Here is a 19,711-nt window from a genome sequence, read left to right as displayed (position 1 = left end):
ACTGTTACCACGTTGATCATCTGACAATATATATATATACTATATATATATATATATATATATATATATATATATATATATATATATATATATATATATACATACATACATACAGTATATTGTTTTTTTTTAAAGAGGGTCTCTAGACATACCAGATTTTTTTTTATTTTGCATATAATGCAATATCCCCAAGCAAATCTCCATGTGTAGGGAGCTTAGGTTTTTTTAGCTCGTATTTTATTTGGGGGGTTGGTTGTGTGGGTGGTGGGTTTTACTGTTGGGGGGTTGTTTGTATTTTTTTTACAGGTAAAAGAGCTGATTACTTTGGGGCAATGCCCCGCAAAAGGCCCTTTTAAGGGCTATTGGTAGTTTAGTTTAGATTAGGTTTTTTTTTATTTTGTGGGGTCTTTTTCATTTTAATAGGGCTATTAGATTAGGTGTAATTAGTTTAAATTTCTGTAATTTGTTTATTATTTTCTGTAATTTAGTGTTTGTTTGTTTTTGTACTTTAGCTAATTTAATTTAATTTAGGTAATTGTATTTAATTTAGTTAATTTATTTAATTGTAGTGTAGTGTTAGGTGTTAGTGTAACTTAGGTTAGGTTTTATTTTACAGGTAAATTTGTATTTATTTTATCTAGGTAGTTATTAAATAGTTAATAACTATTTAATAACTGTTCTACCTTGTTAAAATAAATACAAACTTGCCTGTAAAATAAAAATAAATCCTAAGGTAGCTACACTGTAACTATTAGTTGTATTGTAGCTATCTTAGGGTTTATTTTACAGGTAATTATTTAGCTTTAAATAGGAATAATTTAGTTAATGATAGTAATATTTATTTAGATTTATTGTAATTATATTTAAGTTAGGGGGTGTTAGGTTTAGGGTTAGACTTAGGTTTAGGGGTTAATAACTTTAATATAGTGGCGGCGACGTTGGGGGCGGCAGATTAGGGGTTAATAAATGTAGGTAGGTGGCGGCGATGTTAAGGCCGGCAGATTAAGGGTTGCGGCGGTTTAGGGGTTAATATGTTTATTATAGTGTTGGCGACATTGGGGGCGGCAGATTAGGGGTTAATAAGTGTAGGTAGGTGGAGGCGACATTGTGGGCAGCAGATTAGGGGTTAATAAATATAATGTAGGTGTCGGCGATGTTGGGGGCAGCAGATTAGGGGCTCATAAGTATAATGTAGGTGGTGTCCGGAGCGGCAGATTAAGGGTTAATATTTATAATGCAGGTGTCGGCGATGTCAGGGGCGGCAGATTAGGGTTAATAAGTGTAAAATTAGGGGTGTTTAGATTCGGGGTTCATGTTAGGGTGTTAGGTGTAGACAGAAAATGGATTTCCCCATAGGAATCAAAGGGGCTGCGTTAAGGAGTTTTACGCTGCTTTTTTGCAGGTGTTAGACTTTTTTTCTATTTGATTCCTATGGGGAAATTGTGCACGAGCACGTACGACCAGCTCACTGCTGACTTAAGCAGGGCTGGTATTGGAGTGCGGTAAGGAGCACAATTTTGCTCAACCCTTACTTCTTGTCTTTTAACGACAGGTTTCTGAAAACTCGTAATACCAGAGCTGTAGGTAAGTGAGCGGTCAGGGAAAACTGCTAATTAGCACCGCACAGCCTCTAACGCAAAACTCGTAATCTAGGTGATAAGTTTTTAAAATTTACTTTTTTTGACCTCTCTAAACATCATAGGACAAACAGATTTTTGCACAAAACTATAAGAAATGTTTAAAGTGATGGTAAACTCAGTTATTGGTAATTGACATATTTTAAATATTCAATACTATATTTATTAAACCGCATACTCATTTTAACTTTTTATATGTACTTTTACAACAAATTATACATATTTACTGACCCTTTTATCGCCGCATCGCTCCGCCCCTCTTATTTGCTTGCATCTCTAAACTGGACGCTTCTCTTGCCTACACCCTCTCTGCACAAAATACAATTTGCGCGCTCCCAAAAGTGTTATTTTTAACGCATGCGCATATTGGATAGTGACGTATACCAAGTAAACATTGAGTCACGAGATTCAATGTTTACTTGGTTCAGTGTGAATACAAAAATTGACGTTTGAGTGTGCGAGACATCTCTCCCCTATAAAACAAGTCAACGTTTATAATAACAAAATATAAGTAAATAAAAAATTATTTTATTTAGTTTTAAAAACATATAGAATTTTTATTTCATCAAAACAACAAGTTCAGCAGCGTACTTACTGGCACTCTTTCAAGTAAATAATGAATCGTTTGACAATACTACACGATTCACTGTTTACTTCTGCGTGCCGTGTTGAAAATTAGAATAAGCGCATGCATTCCCAACACATGAACGCGCAAATTAGTCATCAGATTTAAACAATCCTGATTGGATGGCCAAATTGCAATGCTAAAGAAATATTGTGCATGTGTAAATCGGATTGCATTGAAGTAAGCCTGTCTGGCGACAGGCTTACTGATTGGTTTAAATATTTAAACAACCAATATGACATCACAGGGGGCTGGAATTGAAACGGAGATGAATGACTTACAATACATCGATTTGTGAGTAATATCTAATATATTGTATTAGACAAAATTAGGTGTCCATAATTATTGTGATAGAACAAGAATAGTCATATAAATGAGTAACATAGAGTTTACCATCCCTTTAACTTCCCTTCAAAAAAAAATGTCTATCTTGATACAAACAGATGATTTTTGACAAAGGGATCTTTGATATGCAGCCCTGTTTTGTATTGCACGGATTATATGAAATTCTAGACACAATTACATGGAAGATTTGGCTGAAAGATGACTCAGGGTCAGTGAGTTCAGTGTTGAGGCACAGGTCCTTTTGTTCCACCAGATAAGAGTACAGTTTACAGTGAGTATTAATCTGTCATAGATATAAAATTGTTGCATCTAAACATGTTGGATTTTTTGTGTTTTAAAAATGTAAACGTAAAAGTTGTTTAAATTTAAAGGGACAGGGAAAAGTAAAAATTATACTTTCGTGGTTCAGAGCACTACTGGGAACTAGCTGGTGATTAGTGGCTAAACACATATGTCTCTTGTTATTGACTCACCAGAAGTGTTTAGCTAGCTCCCAGTAGTGCATTGCTGCTTCTTCAACAAAGGATACCAAGAGAATGAAGCAAATTTGATAATAGAAGTAAATTGGAAAGTTGTTTAAACTGTATGTTCTATGCGAATCATGAAAGACAAAATTTGGGTTTCATATCCCTTTAATTTTATCACACATACTAATCTATTGTTCAGCACTATAAACTAAAGTAAACATATTATAAAGTAATTTAAAAAGTACAAAAATAATAGGTGGGAAAAGCACATATATTAAACTGTCACGTGGTAAAACTTTTACTTACCATCACTTTAAGCAAGATAAACATCAATTAAAAGGTTTTTCAAGGGGTGTAAAACAAAATGATAGCGGTAAACGCTTATAAAACATTCATTTAGCGTGAGATGTTTTGCTATGCTGCGTATCATTTCTGGTACATAAATACAAAAATGACGTTAATGTTCCTTTAAATCCAAGGGGTATTGTACAGTATATATAAGTAGAGAATTCCATAGAAAAGTATTTTTAAAAAATGACATCACCACATAAATAATGTTTAATTTGTTCTCTCAAATGTAAGGCTTTTCCACAGATACAGAGACCTTGCTCCACAACTTGTTCCTGATGACTACACAAATAAGCCAGATGTAAGGATCCCTTACGAACTCATCGGCAGTATGCCGGAACTTAAGGTAAAGCACGACACAAGTAGTAACTGTTAAGGTTGCCACATGTCACTGTAACCTCGTACTTCATTCATAATTCATAGAGTGCTAATTGGCAGGACTTGGGAAGATAATTGAAGCCTAACATAATACACAGTAAATTTAAAAGTTCTTCTTTAAGTCATCACCGCGCATCTCGGTTACTTGTTTTCAAGCAATCTGCACTTTGTCTAACCTATTGCTCTTAGGTTGAACTCCAAATAGTGCGTGCCAAAGATTTGCCACACAATAAAAGGGTAAATAACCCAATAACACAATAAACTGAATAGTATATTAATCATTTGATATTGAAGCAGTAAATATTTGGCTACAATTTAGCCATAGTGTGTCAGTAACAAATATATTATGTATGTACTCTTGAAAATACATAGAAAAGCTAGGTATGGGCTACACTAGCCTTCTGAATAGGGTGTATATCTCGCATTCTGGGCAACATTATCAGAACAAGATGGGCATAGGCACCTTCCCGAGAGCAGACTGATTGCAAAATTAATCTGAGTTTAAAGGACCAGTAAATACAGCAGGTTTGCTTAATCCATAAATGCATGATAAAAAGACAATGCAATAGCAAAAGGGGTAGATTTATTACATACCGGGCGGACATTATTCGCTGCAGCTACACCTGTCGGCATTTAACATTGCACAAACATTTCTTGTGAAATGCTTGTGCAATGCTGCCGCCTGCACATTTGCGGCCAATCACCCGCTAGCAGGGGGTGTCAATCATCCCGATCGGATCGGGATGATTGCAGTCCACAACCACAATATAAGGAGCAGTGGTCTTACGACTGCTGCTTCCTAACTTCTTTTTCCGGCGAGCCGGAAAGTTCGGGCGGAGACAGCAGCATTAAATTTAGCCTTTAGTCTGAACTTCAAATGAGTAGTAGATTTTTTTTCTGGCAAATTTCAAAGTTATGACTATTTCCACTCCTCCTGTATCATGTGACAGCCATCAGCCAATCACAAATGCATATACGTATAGTCAGTGAATTCTTACACATGCTCAGTAGGAGCTGGTGACTCAAAAAGTGTAAATATAAAAAAAACTGTTCACATTATTTATTGGAAGTAATTTGGAAAGTTGTTTAAAATTGCTGCTCTCTCTGAATCATGAAAGTTTCATTTTGACTTGAGTGTCCCTTTAACTGCAAGCATAAAGAAAAAAAGGACATTATTTGGCACTCACTTTTATGGCACATCACACTAATGACATAAAATTGGAGGACTCGCTTAAAACTTTTTGGTCAAAAAGTGATATACCCGAACATCTAATGATGGCAACGTCGGTTTCTGGAGCCTTATTCTGGCCCAACTTGCTGGATCTATCATAAAAGTGAAAAATAATTAGCTATCTCAGAAATGTAAATTGTAAAATTTTACAATGCAATGCAATTTTAAGCATATTTGTGTGGCTGCACATAAATACCTCTTGTTACATAGGGCCTGATGATATAAACCTCTCCGCTCAGATGAGAAAATATAAAATAATCCTCCAGCACTGCAAGATCCCTTGTGAGATTCAAAAAAGGCAGATTTTGCTATACTTCTCCAAGGGGTGTTTCCTGTATTGGAAGGGGATACAAACCCAGTGCAATATAGCACTGAATGACATGAGAGTTCTGCTACATTTAAACTTTGTCCTTTGTATGTTATATTATGTTGTACTTTAGATTAAATTGTATTACATTTAAACTTTGAACTTTGTATTTGGTCTGATAATCAAAGATTCTCTAGTTTGTGGAAAAATTATAGTGCAGACTCCTCAGGGAATTAACTCACTAAATTCAATAAGAAAAATGGAGGAACCTGGAAGTCTCAGAGAAATTAGAGATGTCTTCCATAGAAAGTAATAAGGATCTCTGGGATGCAGAATTTCACAGGTGAGAGAGAAGTTAACAGGAGGACACTGGGGATTGATACGGCGAGGCCCTTAAAAAATTAAAAACAAAATTTTTATCTTGAGAGAGTTGGTTATTTTTCTATGTAGTGTTCTTTATGTGAAACAGAGACTCCTATATTACAATACAAGATCTAAAAAAACAAACTAAGATTTTGCATGATTTCTCCTCAATGCCAGCGAGGTTTTGAATATCAGGTCCAAAGTCTCAGCTTGCAGCTAACATAAATTAAAGTGAAATGTTTTCACTACAATTTAACTTGATTTTGCCAATAGTTAAGTATATATTAGTTTTCTGTCAGTTAAATAAGTGTATTGTGAAATTTGAGCAAACTTCAACCACAGCTTGTGTAAATTGCTTACATCATTTCATGAGAATTGTGAGAGAGCTTCAGACATACCCTGGGAACTCCTCTGTTCAGCCCATGGAACTCCCCTTTCCCTCCAACTGTTTTATTTTACTATAGAGCAAATACAAACTGCAATTTAATTTGTAAAAGATACACAGAAATACAGAAAGCATTTTTTTTAATTTGTAAAGTACTTAAATGTAAAGTAATATAAAATACAAAGTGTAACAAAATTTTCATGTAATACAGTGCTATATTGCACTGGGTTTGTCTCTCCTTCATATACAGAAATGCAAAAAAACACCCCTTAGAGAAGTATAGCAATATTTTCATGTCTAGAATCTGTGAGAGACCTTGCAGTGCTGAAGGATCATTTTAGATAATCTTATCTGAGCAGAGACCTTTATGGGGGCATCTTTCATCTCTCTGGGACTTCTAGGCTCCACCCTTTTTCTTTTAGCATTCAGTGAGTTCAACCTCTGTGAAGTGTGCCCTACAATTTCTTTCCAAGCAGGAGAATCGTTTATCATTAGGCCCCCATTGTGTTCAGTTAGTTCCCAATAGTGCATTGTCGCTACTGGGACAAAATAGATAATAGAAATTATTTGAAACTTTTTTTAAAATTGTGTGCTCTACCTGAATCATGTAAGATAAATTTTGGGTTTCATGTCTCTTTACATTTAAACTTTTGAAATAAATTGAAACTGAAACATATACATCAGTTAAGTACATCCTACTAATGTTTACAGGGCCAGACTGGAAAATCAGACCTGCCCTGGAAATTTGTATAGACCGGCCCAGCACCACCCAACCGGCCCAGCCTCACCCCCCCCAATGGCCCAACCAACTCCGCCCCCTTGTATAAGCCTATACCTGCATAACGCTGCAGCCGATCTCCCCCCAACCCCTAACAGCTACTAACCTTAAGCTCCATGTACTTGTGTTCCCAGGGTTCCGGCCCATGTGGACTCCAGCTCGCCTCTCTCCTTGTCATGAGAAGTGAGATTTCAACAAACACCTTAAGATCAATCAATAACTTGATCACTGGGTTGGTAGTTTTGGCTGTAGGTTTGTTTTAAAAATGCTTCTATCTCTGCCGATGCAGAAATATATATTTTTTCATATTAATAACTTTGCTGACCCAGTTTATGTAAACATTTCAAAGTTTGTATAAAACTGGTCAATTTCAGCTACATTTATTCACCTATTCGAACGTAAGAAGCTTATAAAAAGCATAATTTAAATATTGAATTTTTGAGTTCACTTTAGCTATAACCACACTGCATTGCTTGTGTATATACTTTATTTAATAGACGTAGAATTATTTTCCACATTTGACAGATGCCATATTTCCTCCTGAATTTAACAGATCATATGTAAAGGATCTTGAAATTCTGTAAGGTGATGCCTGAGTTTGAGTTTTCACATAAAAAAAGATTATTTAGCCATTGCTTATACTGTCAACCAAACTCATCAAAACAAAATGGATGACGAAATTATTTTTCAAAAGATGCTAGCCCCGGTTTAATAACAATATAAGAACATTTACTTCCATCATTAAGTCACTCACCGTCTGACTAATTTTGGCATTGCTGTGTCTTATTCTGTAGGATAATCCTTTTCGCCAGAGAATTGCCGAGGTTTTTTCAGAGGATGGTGAAGGAAACATGACTTTAGATGACTTCTTAGATATGTTTTCAGTGCTCAGTGAAATGGCACCTAGAGATCTTAAAGCATACTATGCTTTTAAAATATATGGTAAGTGATATGAGTAGTGGTGTTTTCATGCATGAATTGGTTGTGCATGGTTTTTATGTTGCTATTCGTATTGATGAGAAATTTCATCATACCCACAATTAGTTCAACATGCTCTCTATTTATTTTATCTATTTATCTCTATTTATCCTCAAGATTAAACCCTTATTGAGAATGAGTGAGGTAGATTCCTATATGGATCGAGCAGAATTAAATCATAACCAAAGGAAAAACCATTGAAAGCAAATTTACATCTCAAACTGTGGGTATATTCCAATCTGCTCAAACAGTTTTTCACACAGATTGAAGTGGTGGAATTTCATTTTCAGATACAAACAATTTCCAATCCATCATAAAAAAAACCATGTTTTTTAATGTTTGTTTAATACCATTGCATCACGTTAACTTGTCAGATACTTATTGTTGAGACCCTTTTTAACAACATTACAGTTCATCAGAAAAAATCCTTTCACATGATTTTTCCCAAAAATATTTTCAAGGACGTTACTGTTTGATAGACAGAGGTGTTTCTTTGTTTAACCTCTAGAATGCAAAAAAACATGTTCTACTCCCCACTGAGCTCTGAATGCAGAGGATGACAATTTGTTGTCCTCCTTGGTGGTCCTAATTTCAATGCCGCACTTTAGCCAGGAAAGGAAACTGTTGTCTTGGCTATCGCCAGCTGCAATAGGAACTCCCCATATTGTAGCCATATACATGTGTAATTACGTCACAAGGAATTAGGCATCTGCATATGTCATCTCCCAGACCACTTACAGGCAAAATAGATATTGTAACTGGATGAAGAAGGAAATCTACACTTTTAAATGTAAATGATCATCGTCAAAAAAGCAATAACCTGCAGCATAACTTAAAGTGCAGTTTTCCCTTAGGGGGCCCCTTTTTGGGTTCAGAGGACAAGTAAAAATAGTGACCATCTGCCGCAGTGGTGGGTAAGGGGGCTACTACAAAGCTCCCTTCCCCCCCCCTCAGATAGAAGGATATGATTCCCTTCATGTGAAAGAGTGAATTCTCCTCTTTTAAGAGAGGGGTCAAACCTACCTCTAATTTTCAGGTAATTATCATGGTAGTAGTGATCACCTTCCCTATTCCTGTAGTGTCTAATGAGGGTAATAGGGCACTTTTAGAGTCACATAAAACACAGAGGGGAGGGGTATGAGACCGCCATTTTGTCTCATAGTCCTGTCAGTAGTTGATTGCCATACAAATGTCAATGATTTACCTAATGTATTTACTGTTTGGGGGGCAGTGACTGCAAAGGAGCCCCTATTCCCTAAAGACAGCATACAACACACAAACACAGACATCAACTCCTCATATGAAAGAGGAGATTACACATTCTCAAATGCGGGCCCTATTCATACTTTAGATAGCAGGTGACATAGCAATTGCAATCACCTGTGTTCTAGGGGACTTTTACTTTACTCTTTGCTTCAAAATGGGCACTAGCACAACAAAATAATCACTACAACTCTTTAATATGAGGGGTCACGTGTCCAGGGAGCTGTCAGCCAGTGGCATCACTAGGGTTGGTGTCACCCGGTGCGGTAAGTTATGGTGTCACCCCCCCCACCCCCCAGAAAGCAGACACACAAACACAAAAACACAGGCACACACACATGCAAACACTCAGATACACACTCAAACACACTTAAAAACACACTCAGATGCACACACAAACACTCAGAAACACACTTAGACACACACACAAAAACACACACACACAAACACTCAGACACACGCGCACAAACACTCTGACACACACACACAAAAAACACTTAGACACACACACAGAAACACTCAGGCACACACACAAAAACTTAGACACACACACAAAAACACTCAGGCACACACACAAAAACACTCACGCACACAGACAGAAACACTCAGACACACACACACAAAAACACTCAGACACACACACATACAAAATATGTAAACTGCACTGCATTAATTATAAAGCTCATGCCTAGAGCTGCTCCCTGGCTTAGCAGAGCATCAAATGAAAGATAAACAGTGCACTCTAAAAATAAAGGTTTAGGCGCGCAAACTATGAAAATTCTGCTCTCTGACTCTGTTCCAAGTCTGTCAGTTCACAGCCCCGGGCCGCGTGCCTACCGCTTCTTATGGCCAATCACCTCTGCGCCATCGGGATGAAGATAGAAGATGCCCCTGAGATGGATGAAGATGTCGTAGCCTGGATGAAGACTTGTTGCCGCCTGGGTGAAGATGGATGTCCGGACTTCAGGAACTGTAAAAACATTTTTTGGGGGTTAGTGTTAGGGTGGGTTTTTTTTAGATTAGGGATTTTTTAATTTTTTTAATGGGCACTAAAGAGCTGATTTCCCTTTTAAGTGCAATGCCCATACAAATGCCCCTTTAGGGGCAATGGGTAGCTTATATTTTTTTTTGGGGGGGGTTGGTTGGGTGGGGGGGTTTACTGTTAGGGCAAATTGCTTTGTAATTTTTTTTTATGTAAAAGAGCTATTTAACTTAGGGCAATGCACTACAAAAGGCCCTTTTAAGGGCTATTGGTAGTTTATTGTTAGATTAGGGAGTGATTTTATTTTGGGGTGGCTTTTTTGTTTTATAGGGGTATTAGATTAGGTTTAATTTGTATTATTTTGAATAATTTCAGTGTTTTTTATGTTAGATTCTTTTTATTTTTTCATAGTGTTAGGATTTTTTAATTTTATAACTTAAGCTTTTTACTTTTCGTTTATTTTAGTTTTTAGGTTAATTTATAGTTTAAGCTTATATTTTTTTAATTTCACAGGTAAGTTTTTATTTATTTTAAGGTAGTTAGTATTTTGTAACTTTAATTTTAAGTTAGGGGGTGTTAGGTTTAGGGGTTAATAGTTTAATTTAGTGTGTTGTGATGTGGGGGGCTGGCGGTTTAGGGGTTAATAGGTTTATTATAGTAGTTGCAATGTGGGGGGTCGGAGGTTTAGGGGTTAATACTTTATTTTAGTTTTGGCTATGTGGGTGGGCGGCGGTTTAGGGGTTAATAAGTTTAATAAAGTATTTGCGATGTGGGAGTATGGTGGTTTAGGGGTTAATAATGTAGTTTATGGGTGTTAGTGTACTTTGTAACATTTTTGTTATGAGTTTTGTGAAACATTTTTGTTTGGCAAAATCCATAACTACTGTTTTTTGATTGTGGAATGGATCACAGCAGTATAAGCTATAACGGTAGCGTTATACCCGGAACACACAACCTGTAATACAGGCGCAATGACAATTCCACACTCAAAAGCGATTTTTTGAGTGCGGAATGAAGGGTTAAGGTATAGGCTAAACGCTTGTGACTTGTAATACGCGAGACCTGCCATTCCGCGCACAAAGGCCAATTTTCAGCGGTATAGCCGTACCGCACAACTTGCAATTTTGCACAATGGAAATAGCGCGAATATATATATATATCTACCTGTACTTGTATATCTATTCCTTAAGATATATAGCAACGTAAATGGAAAGTTTCATAAAACTGCACATATAAGCATAAACATAGTCTCAAAAAGAGAACATCAATCTTTCCCTCTGCAGTCCCTGTGAGAGTATACGGACACAACGTAGGATCTCTTGATCCAATGATAAGTCAATAAAGCAATAAACTAAATGTCCCTTTAATAATGAGATTCACATTTCCCGGTTCCAGCCTTGCTCAGCACTTGTGGTCGTGGAACCTTAGAGAGCAACCCGTGCTTAACACAGCATTTACCACTCTTGTCGTGTCTCCTTAGAAGCTGTCTCACCTGGGTCTCCTTGCTTATGATAAACGCTGCCGCTAGTAGCAGCGTCCTGTTCCTGTGAAGGTAGGTGTGTCCGGACACATGACTGACTCCAGCTAATCACCATCAAATAGCTCCGGGACAAAGTTGTAACTGCATAGAGGGTCAAGATTGCGAGCTTCCCCTCGCTCTTGGAAACCCTGGTCAAAATTCTAGATTCAAAGCAAAACAATATCCAAGGCGCAGTAAAATGAACACATTTATTGTAATCCACTTATGGTAAAAACAAACATGGGCGTACCAATATGCACATAAAAGTAACACACATGAATGCATTAGCCTACTGCATTTGTGTGTGTTACTTTTTATGTGCATATTGGTACGCCCATGTTTGTTTTTACCATAAGTAGATTACAATAAATGTGTTTGTTTTACTTTGCCTTGGATATTGTTTTGCTTTGAATACTATAGATATATAGGTATATATATTTCTATTTTTCATTAACATTATCATATATATATATATATATATATAAATACAAATTATTAAAATATTATTATACATACTGTAAAAATGTATTTTAAAGTATTTACATTTTTTAATAATTCAGATTAATATTTTTTTTAAATTTAATATTTCAAAAACATGCATTGAAGTTTTCAATTCTTCATGTGCACTATCCCAACCGTGTTAGACCTAAATCACAAATCCCGATTCGCGTTTTACATTCCTATGTTCTTCACATAGAAAATAATGTACTTTTTATTATTAAATATATATTCATTGATGTACTGACACTGATCTGGAGTTTATTATTAATTTTGCTAGATCTGTTTTTTTGAAACATACAAATAACCCGTTTATGTTTTATGTGTATTGATATAACAGTATACAGTGTATATATTTGAAATGTATGACTTTCGGCTATAGATCTATTTGACAACTAGGACACAGGATTTTACACTTAAGCACCTCACTTATTCTTTTCTCACATACTTTTCATTCGGTACTGGGCTTATATTTTGGGGAAATAGGCAATACTAATTAGGCTGTGACCGCTGGTGGAAATATATATATAACAATCCCAAGTGAACTCTGCACTCACTTTATTAAACAGCTGCCCGGGGTGCATCCAATATCCACACAAAGTCCCAAAAAATAAAGAGCACTCACTAGGGCTTGTTATTTGCAGCATTCAAAGCTTTTATTCAAATAAGTAAGTAACTTATTTGAATAAAAACTTTGAATGCTGCAAATAACAAGCCCTGGTGAGTGCTATTTATTTTTAAGTAAGTAACTTATTTGAATAAAAGCTTTGAATGCTGCAAATAACAAGCCCTGGTGAGTGCTCTTTATTTTTTGGGACAGTGTGTATTTACAATTAAAGGTATATTGTTCTGTAAGTGAAGAGCATTGGAATGTGAACTATTCCTAACTCCTGTCGGTTTAGCGCGGTCGTGATATTTGCAAGTGTCAGATTTTGCTACTCGATGTGCACAAAAATCCTCTGTCTAGCGAAATTTACGCTTGAGCGGTAGGGCTAAATTTCTTTAAATAACCCTAAAGCGGGTTTCTTAAAATACTTGGTCTGCTGAATATACCTGTTACATATAACGCAATAGATATTTTAATATGTCTATTAATTGAAAAAAGTAATTTAAGACATTTATTTGCTAGAATTGTATCTGTATTGTGTTTTAAATGTAAATAAAGTATAGTAAAATATATCTATAACTGTTAGATTTCACGTAGATGTTAGTTAAAACACAAGGGTATCTAGCCATATTTCAGCAACAATCGTTCTCATTTCTGTCCATCACAGAACCAATACCATTCCACAGTAATATAAGATAATATCCCAAGCAAGTTATGTATATGATTTTTTTAATTATATTTTTTCTGTATTTTTGTATTTGTGGCAAATGTGGCAGCTTCAAAGTCATGGGGGATACCTATGTGTCAGCAATCAAAGAAGGACAGGGAAAAAGGCAACAAGTAAAATAAATGGTTGGATTCTGTTTTGGCCATTAAAAGAGCCATTTTTTGAACCCCAAATTAGGTAATCTGATTGCTGATGCAAAGGTATCTAGTTATTGGCCTAAAAAGCGGAGGTTTCTGATGTTAGCCCTGAAATATGTTAGGATATTTCTTACCCTGATTTTTATGTTAGACATTTTTCTATTTTAGGAAGTATCTGGGGACTTTTACGAATGTAATTATAAGTATGGAGCATATATGTGCTTTAATAATCAAATTTTGTATGTATCACAACACCAACTTTTTGGTATGTATGGTGCAGAATTATATAATCTATAGCTCAAAAGACACTTAGAATTTCTCCCTATGCAGAAAATACATCATCACCTAGGAATTGAGGGAAAGGAAACAAACAGGATAGTCATTGAAATAGCTCAGTACCTTGGAAAAGTAAACTGCATCATTCCTCTGAGAAGCCCCTCAGATGTCTGAAAGGAATATGCATTCATGTGCTGCTCTATTTGCCTAAAACAGAGGCTTCAATTAATCTTTTAGTAAACCACACAGAACAAGGAGTGTCATATATGTCAAGAAATATTTTTCCATTACAGGTAGCCCTCAGTTTACGCTGGGGTTAGGTTCCAGAAGGAATGGTTGTAAATCGAAACCGTTGTAAATTGATACCCAGTTTATAATGTAAGTCAATGGGAAGTGAGGGAGTTAGGTTCCAGGCCCCTCTCAAAATTGGCATAAGTAACACCTAATACATTATTTTTAAAGCTTTGAAATGAATGAAGACTTTAAATGCTAAACAGCATTATAAACCTAATAAAATAATCACACAACACAGACTTTACTTGCATTTTTCTGCAAACAGTTCTTTCTATGCATTCCAATCTGGACTGATTTATAGACAGGAAGATCTTGTTCCTTTGCTCAATAGCTCAGGTCTGGTTAAACTGATTAATTTCAGCTTGCTTGGCTTGCATATCTTTGCTGCAACACAAGCGGACAGCTCCACCTACTGGCTATTTAAATCAATGCACTGCTTCTCAATGCTTTTCAATAGCAGTCACATGACTGGAAAAAAAGGTTGTTATTCTGAAACGGTGCAAATTGAACCGTTGTAAACTGAGGGCCACCTGTATTTGTATATCCCTTCACCATTGAGCCACAACCCTTTGACACAGCATTAAGGGATCCTAGGCTTTATAGACCATAGGCCTACCATCCTGCCTGAGCACAAATATAGGATATATTTTAGCCTTTATCTCTCTCTTTCACAAGCTACATACCAGGGCCATTATTAGTCTGTTCTTTCTCACACACAGGAAGCCATGAAAGTTTAATTTGAACTTTACTGTCCTTAAGTAATTCTGAAGATTTAGAGAGAAAAAAAAGGTGTAGTTAGATAGATAATAAATCATTTAAAAGGTAGGTGATATGTAATATAAAACAACTAGATTGTATGAAAACAAGAATAAGGAAGTGCATGATATTCATGATAAGAAAACAAATTAAATATTTCATGACCTCAAAAGCAAAATGTATATAGACATAGACAAACATAGAAGTGTTTAATAAACCAAGTGTGTTAGTGGCATATAATCATAAACTGAACCTCTGCAGTAAAAAAAAAGAATCAAATTAACTATAAAAAGCTTCACAAGATCATCAAGTGCCAAATATTAATACTTGTTCAAAGTAAAAATAAATTAAAGGGACAGTCTAGGCCAAAGTAAACTTTCATGATTCAGATAGAGCATGTAATTTTAAACAATTTTCCAATTTACTTTTATTACCAATTTTGCTTTGTTCATTTGGTATTCTTAGTTGAAAGCTTAACCTAGGAGGTTCATATGCTAATTTCTTAGACCTTGAAGGCCACCTCTTTTCAGAATGCATTTTAACAGTTTTTCACCACTAGAGGGTGTTAGTTCATGTATTTCATATAGATAACACTATGCTCGTGCACGTGAAATTATCTGGGAGCAGGCACTGATTGGCTAAACTGCAAGTCTGTCAAAATAACTGAAATAAAGGTGCAGTTTGCAGAGGCTTAGATACAAGATAATCACAGAGGTTAAAAGTATATTAATATAACTGTGTTGGTTATGCAAAACTGGGGAATGGGTAATAAAGGGATTATCTATCTTTTAAAACAATAAAAATTCTGGTGTAGACTGTCCCTTTAAATAAAATACTCTAATTACAGTAGAATTGAAGGGAGAGTCTAGTTAAAATTAAAATTTCATGATTCACGCAGGGCATGCAATTTTAAACAACTTTCCAATTTACTTTTATCATCAAATTACCTTTGTTCTCTTGGACTTCTTTGTTGAAAGATACACCTCATATGCTAATTTCTAAGCCATTGAAGTCAGCACTGACTGGCTAAAATGTAAGTCTGTCAAAAGAATAAGGGGGCAGTATGCAGATGCTTAGATACAAAGTAATCACAGGTAAAAAAGTGTATTAATACAACAATGGGTAATAAAGTGATTATCTATCTTTATAAACAATACAAATTCTGGAGTAGACTGTTCCTTTAAGTCAGACTAATAGAATTTATGAAAACAAAGTATATTCCAATTGGCCAAAGAAGTATAAATGAAAACTATTAAGATCCACTCTGCAAAAAGATATGAATTTGACTGGCGGATACATGCCCCAACTCCCCATAGATTACAAATGGAGTGCAAGTTAAATTAATAGCGCTCTCATTTTTGCTCTAATATTACAAGTTGAAAGTAAAAAGTTATCGCTCGAGAGTCGAGTGAAAGCCTCAGGTGAGCTAACATCTGGAAGTCTTCCTATAGACTTCTACAGGGCGTGCTACAAAACTCGGTGTGCTAAGCCTAAGGGCCTGTATTCAAAAGTTTGCCGGCATGGAGAGAAATCAAGCAAAATCTTTGGCATTTTATTTACCTTATATTGTAATGTAGGTGTCTCTCCTTCACACCAAGAACCCTGCATAGTAAGATAAACATCCTTCAGATTCAAATGTATGTTTCTATTTTTTTTTAAGGACCTCTCCATACTGACGAGATGTTGTAAACCATCTCCCCTGAGCAGAGAGCTTTTAACTATCAGCGTGCTAAAGCCGAAGGTGCATTAAAGGGATCCTAAACATTTAAAAAAAGTTCCCAATTTATTTCTATAATCAAATTTGCTTCATTTCCATATTCTGTGTTAATGCTATACCTAGGTGGGCATCTGAAGCACTACATGACAGGAAATAGTGCTGCTATCTAGTGCTCTTACAAATGGATAACATTCTTGAAAAGCTGCTGCCTTATAGTGCTCTATAAATGGGCTGTCTCCTGAGCTGACGTCCATGCTTTTCAACCAAAGATCCAAGAGAACAAAGCAATATTGATAATAGAAGTAAACTCGAAAGTTGTTTAAAATTGCATGCTCTATCTAAACGATAAAAAAATAATTTTTGGGGGTTTTATATCCTTTTAAGAAATAGTTTAAATAGTTGTTCTTAGAAGAGCATTTTTATGGGCCAGATTATGAGTGGAGCGCTTAACAGTGATAAGTGGTTTATTGTGGGTGTTTGCGTATTAAATTAAATTAAAAGTAAACGTGATCACTTGACTGCAATCGCGATTTACGCTAAAATGATTACTGCCTCCTCAGAGCTCTGGTTAACTGTTTCGCAAAACAAAAAAGTGTCACAGAACACATAAAAAATACATTACAAAGTACAGATACTCTCATAATAACACCAGCTAATAAAAATTATTCAAAAGAAAAAAGGGCTTTAACATTGAGATTTGGCCTGCAACTAACGATTATTTTCATAATTGATTAATAGGCCGATTCATTTTTCCATTAATCCTATATTTAAAATAAAATCCACATACTTTGTGTTAAAAATATAAACTTAAGACTTTAACACAACTGTTTGTTCATTTTTTAAACAGCAGAAGCAATTTTTATAATAATGAAATGCAAAAATGACAACATGTCCACATGTTCCTAGCTGAGGTTGGCTCTCTTTTCTTCTGTTATGTGTGATCAGTCCACGGGTCATCATTACTTCTGGGATATTATCTGCTCCCCTACAGGAAGTGCAAGAGGATTCACCCAGCAGAGTTGCTATATAGCTCCTCCCCTCTACGTCACCTCCAGTCATTCTCTTGCACCCAAAGACTAGATAGGAGGTGTGAGAGGACTATGGTGATTATACTTAGTTTTTATAACTTCAATCAAAAGTTTGTTATTTTACAATAGCACCGGAGCGTGTTATTACTTCTCTGGCAGAGTTTGAAGAAGAATCTACCAGAGTTTTTCTTATGATTTTAACCGGAGTAGTTAAGATCATATTGCTGTTTCTCGGCCATCTGAGGGAGGTAAAAGCTTCAGATCAGGGGACAGCGGGCAGTTGAATCTGCATTGAGGTATGTAGCAGTTTTTATTTTCTGAATGGAATTGATGAGAAAATCCTGCTATACCGTTATAATGACATGTATGTATACTCTACACTTCAGTATTCTGGGGATGGTATTTCACCGGAATTACTCTGTAAAAGTACATTAAACCTTTTAATAGGTATTTATTTCATGTTAAACGTTTTTGCTGGAATGTAGAATCGTTTGCATTTCTGAGGTACTGAGTGAATAAATATTTGGGCATTATTTTTCCACTTGGCAGTTTGCTTGTTTTGATTATGACAGTTTCGTTTCTCTCTCACTGCTGTGTGTGAGGGGGAGGGGCCGTTTTTTGGCGCTCTTTGCTACGCATCAAAAAATTTCCAGTCAGTTACACTTATATTTTCTGCATGATCCGGTTCATCTCTGACAGAACTCAGGGGTCTTCAAACTTCTTTGAAGGGAAGTAGATTCTCTCAGCAGAGCTGTGAGATTTATATAGTGACTGTGATTTAAAACGTTGCTCTGTAATTTTTATGTTTAAAAATTTAATTAGTGTTATTTTACTAATGGGAACAAACCCTTGCTAAAAAGTTGTGTTGTTTGTTAAGAGTGATGCTATAACTTTTTTTTTTCAGTTCATTATTTCAACTGTCATTTAATCGTTTAGTGCTTCTGAGGCACAGTACGTTTTTATTAAATAAAATTGTAACCGAGTTGCATGTTTATTGCTAGTGTGTTAAACATGTCTGATTCAGAGGAAGATACCTGTGTCATTTGTTCCAATGCCAAGGTGGAGCCCAATAGAAATGTATGTACTAACTGTATTGATGCTACCTTAAATAAAAGCCAATCTGTACAAATTGAACAAATTTCACCAAACAGCGAGGGGAGAGTTATGCCGACTAACTCGCCTCACGTGTCAGTACCTGCATCTCCCGCCCGGGAGGTGCGTGATATTATGGCGCCTAGTACATCTGGGCAGCCATTACAGATAACATTACAAGATATGGCTACTGTTATGACTGAAGTTTTGGCTAAATTACCAGAACTAAGAGGCAAGCGTGATCACTCTGGGGTGAGAACAGAGTGCGCTGATAATTCTAGGGCCATGTCTGATACTGCGTCACAGCTTGCAGAGCATGAGGACGGAGAGCTTCATTCTGTAGGTGACGGTTCTGATCCAAACAGATTGGATTCAGATATTTCAAATTTTAAATTTAAATTGGAAAACCTCCGTGTATTACTAGGGGAGGTCTTAGCAGCTCTCAACGATTGTAACGCTGTTGCAATACCAGAGAAAATGTGTAGGTTGGATAAATACTTTGCGGTACCGGCGAGTACTGACGTTTTTCCTATACCTAAGAGATTAACTGAAATTGTTACTAAGGAGTGGGATAGACCCGGTGTGCCGTTCTCACCCCCTCCAATATTTAGAAAGATGTTTCCAATAGACGCCACCACACGGGACTTATGGCAAGCGGTCCCTAAGGTGGAGGGAGCAGTTTCTACTTTAGCTAAGCGTACCACTATCCCGGTGGAGGATAGCTGTGCTTTTTCAGATCCTATGGATAAAAAATTAGAGGGTTACCTTAAGAAAATGTTTGTTCAACAAGGTTTTATATTACAACCCCTTGCATGCATCGCGCCGATTACGGCTGCGGCAGCATTTTGGATTGAGTCTCTAGAAGAGAACCTTAGTTCAGCTACGCTGGACGACATTACGGACAGGCTTAGAGTCCTTAAACTAGCTAATTCATTCATTTCGGAGGCCGTAGTACATTTAACCAAACTTACGG

At 36.2% G+C, this 19,711-nt stretch overlaps 1 protein-coding gene across 1 annotated transcript in view; it reads left to right on the top strand.

Annotated features, from left to right (window-relative positions):
* Positions 1–19,711, top strand: part of LOC128647268 (calcium and integrin-binding family member 3-like) — a 51,822-nt gene that overhangs the window by 891 nt on the left and 31,220 nt on the right. The window contains exons 2-3 of the mRNA XM_053700061.1: positions 3,657–3,768; positions 7,659–7,806. Of these exons, the coding sequence (XP_053556036.1) occupies positions 3,657–3,768; positions 7,659–7,806 (260 nt within the window). The remainder of the gene's footprint in view (positions 1–3,656; positions 3,769–7,658; positions 7,807–19,711) is intronic.

Source organism: Bombina bombina, chromosome 2 (genome assembly GCF_027579735.1).
Source record: "Bombina bombina isolate aBomBom1 chromosome 2, aBomBom1.pri, whole genome shotgun sequence".
NCBI classification, from domain to species: Eukaryota; Metazoa; Chordata; class Amphibia; order Anura; family Bombinatoridae; genus Bombina; species Bombina bombina.
This window is presented reverse-complemented; position numbering and strand designations above follow the sequence as displayed.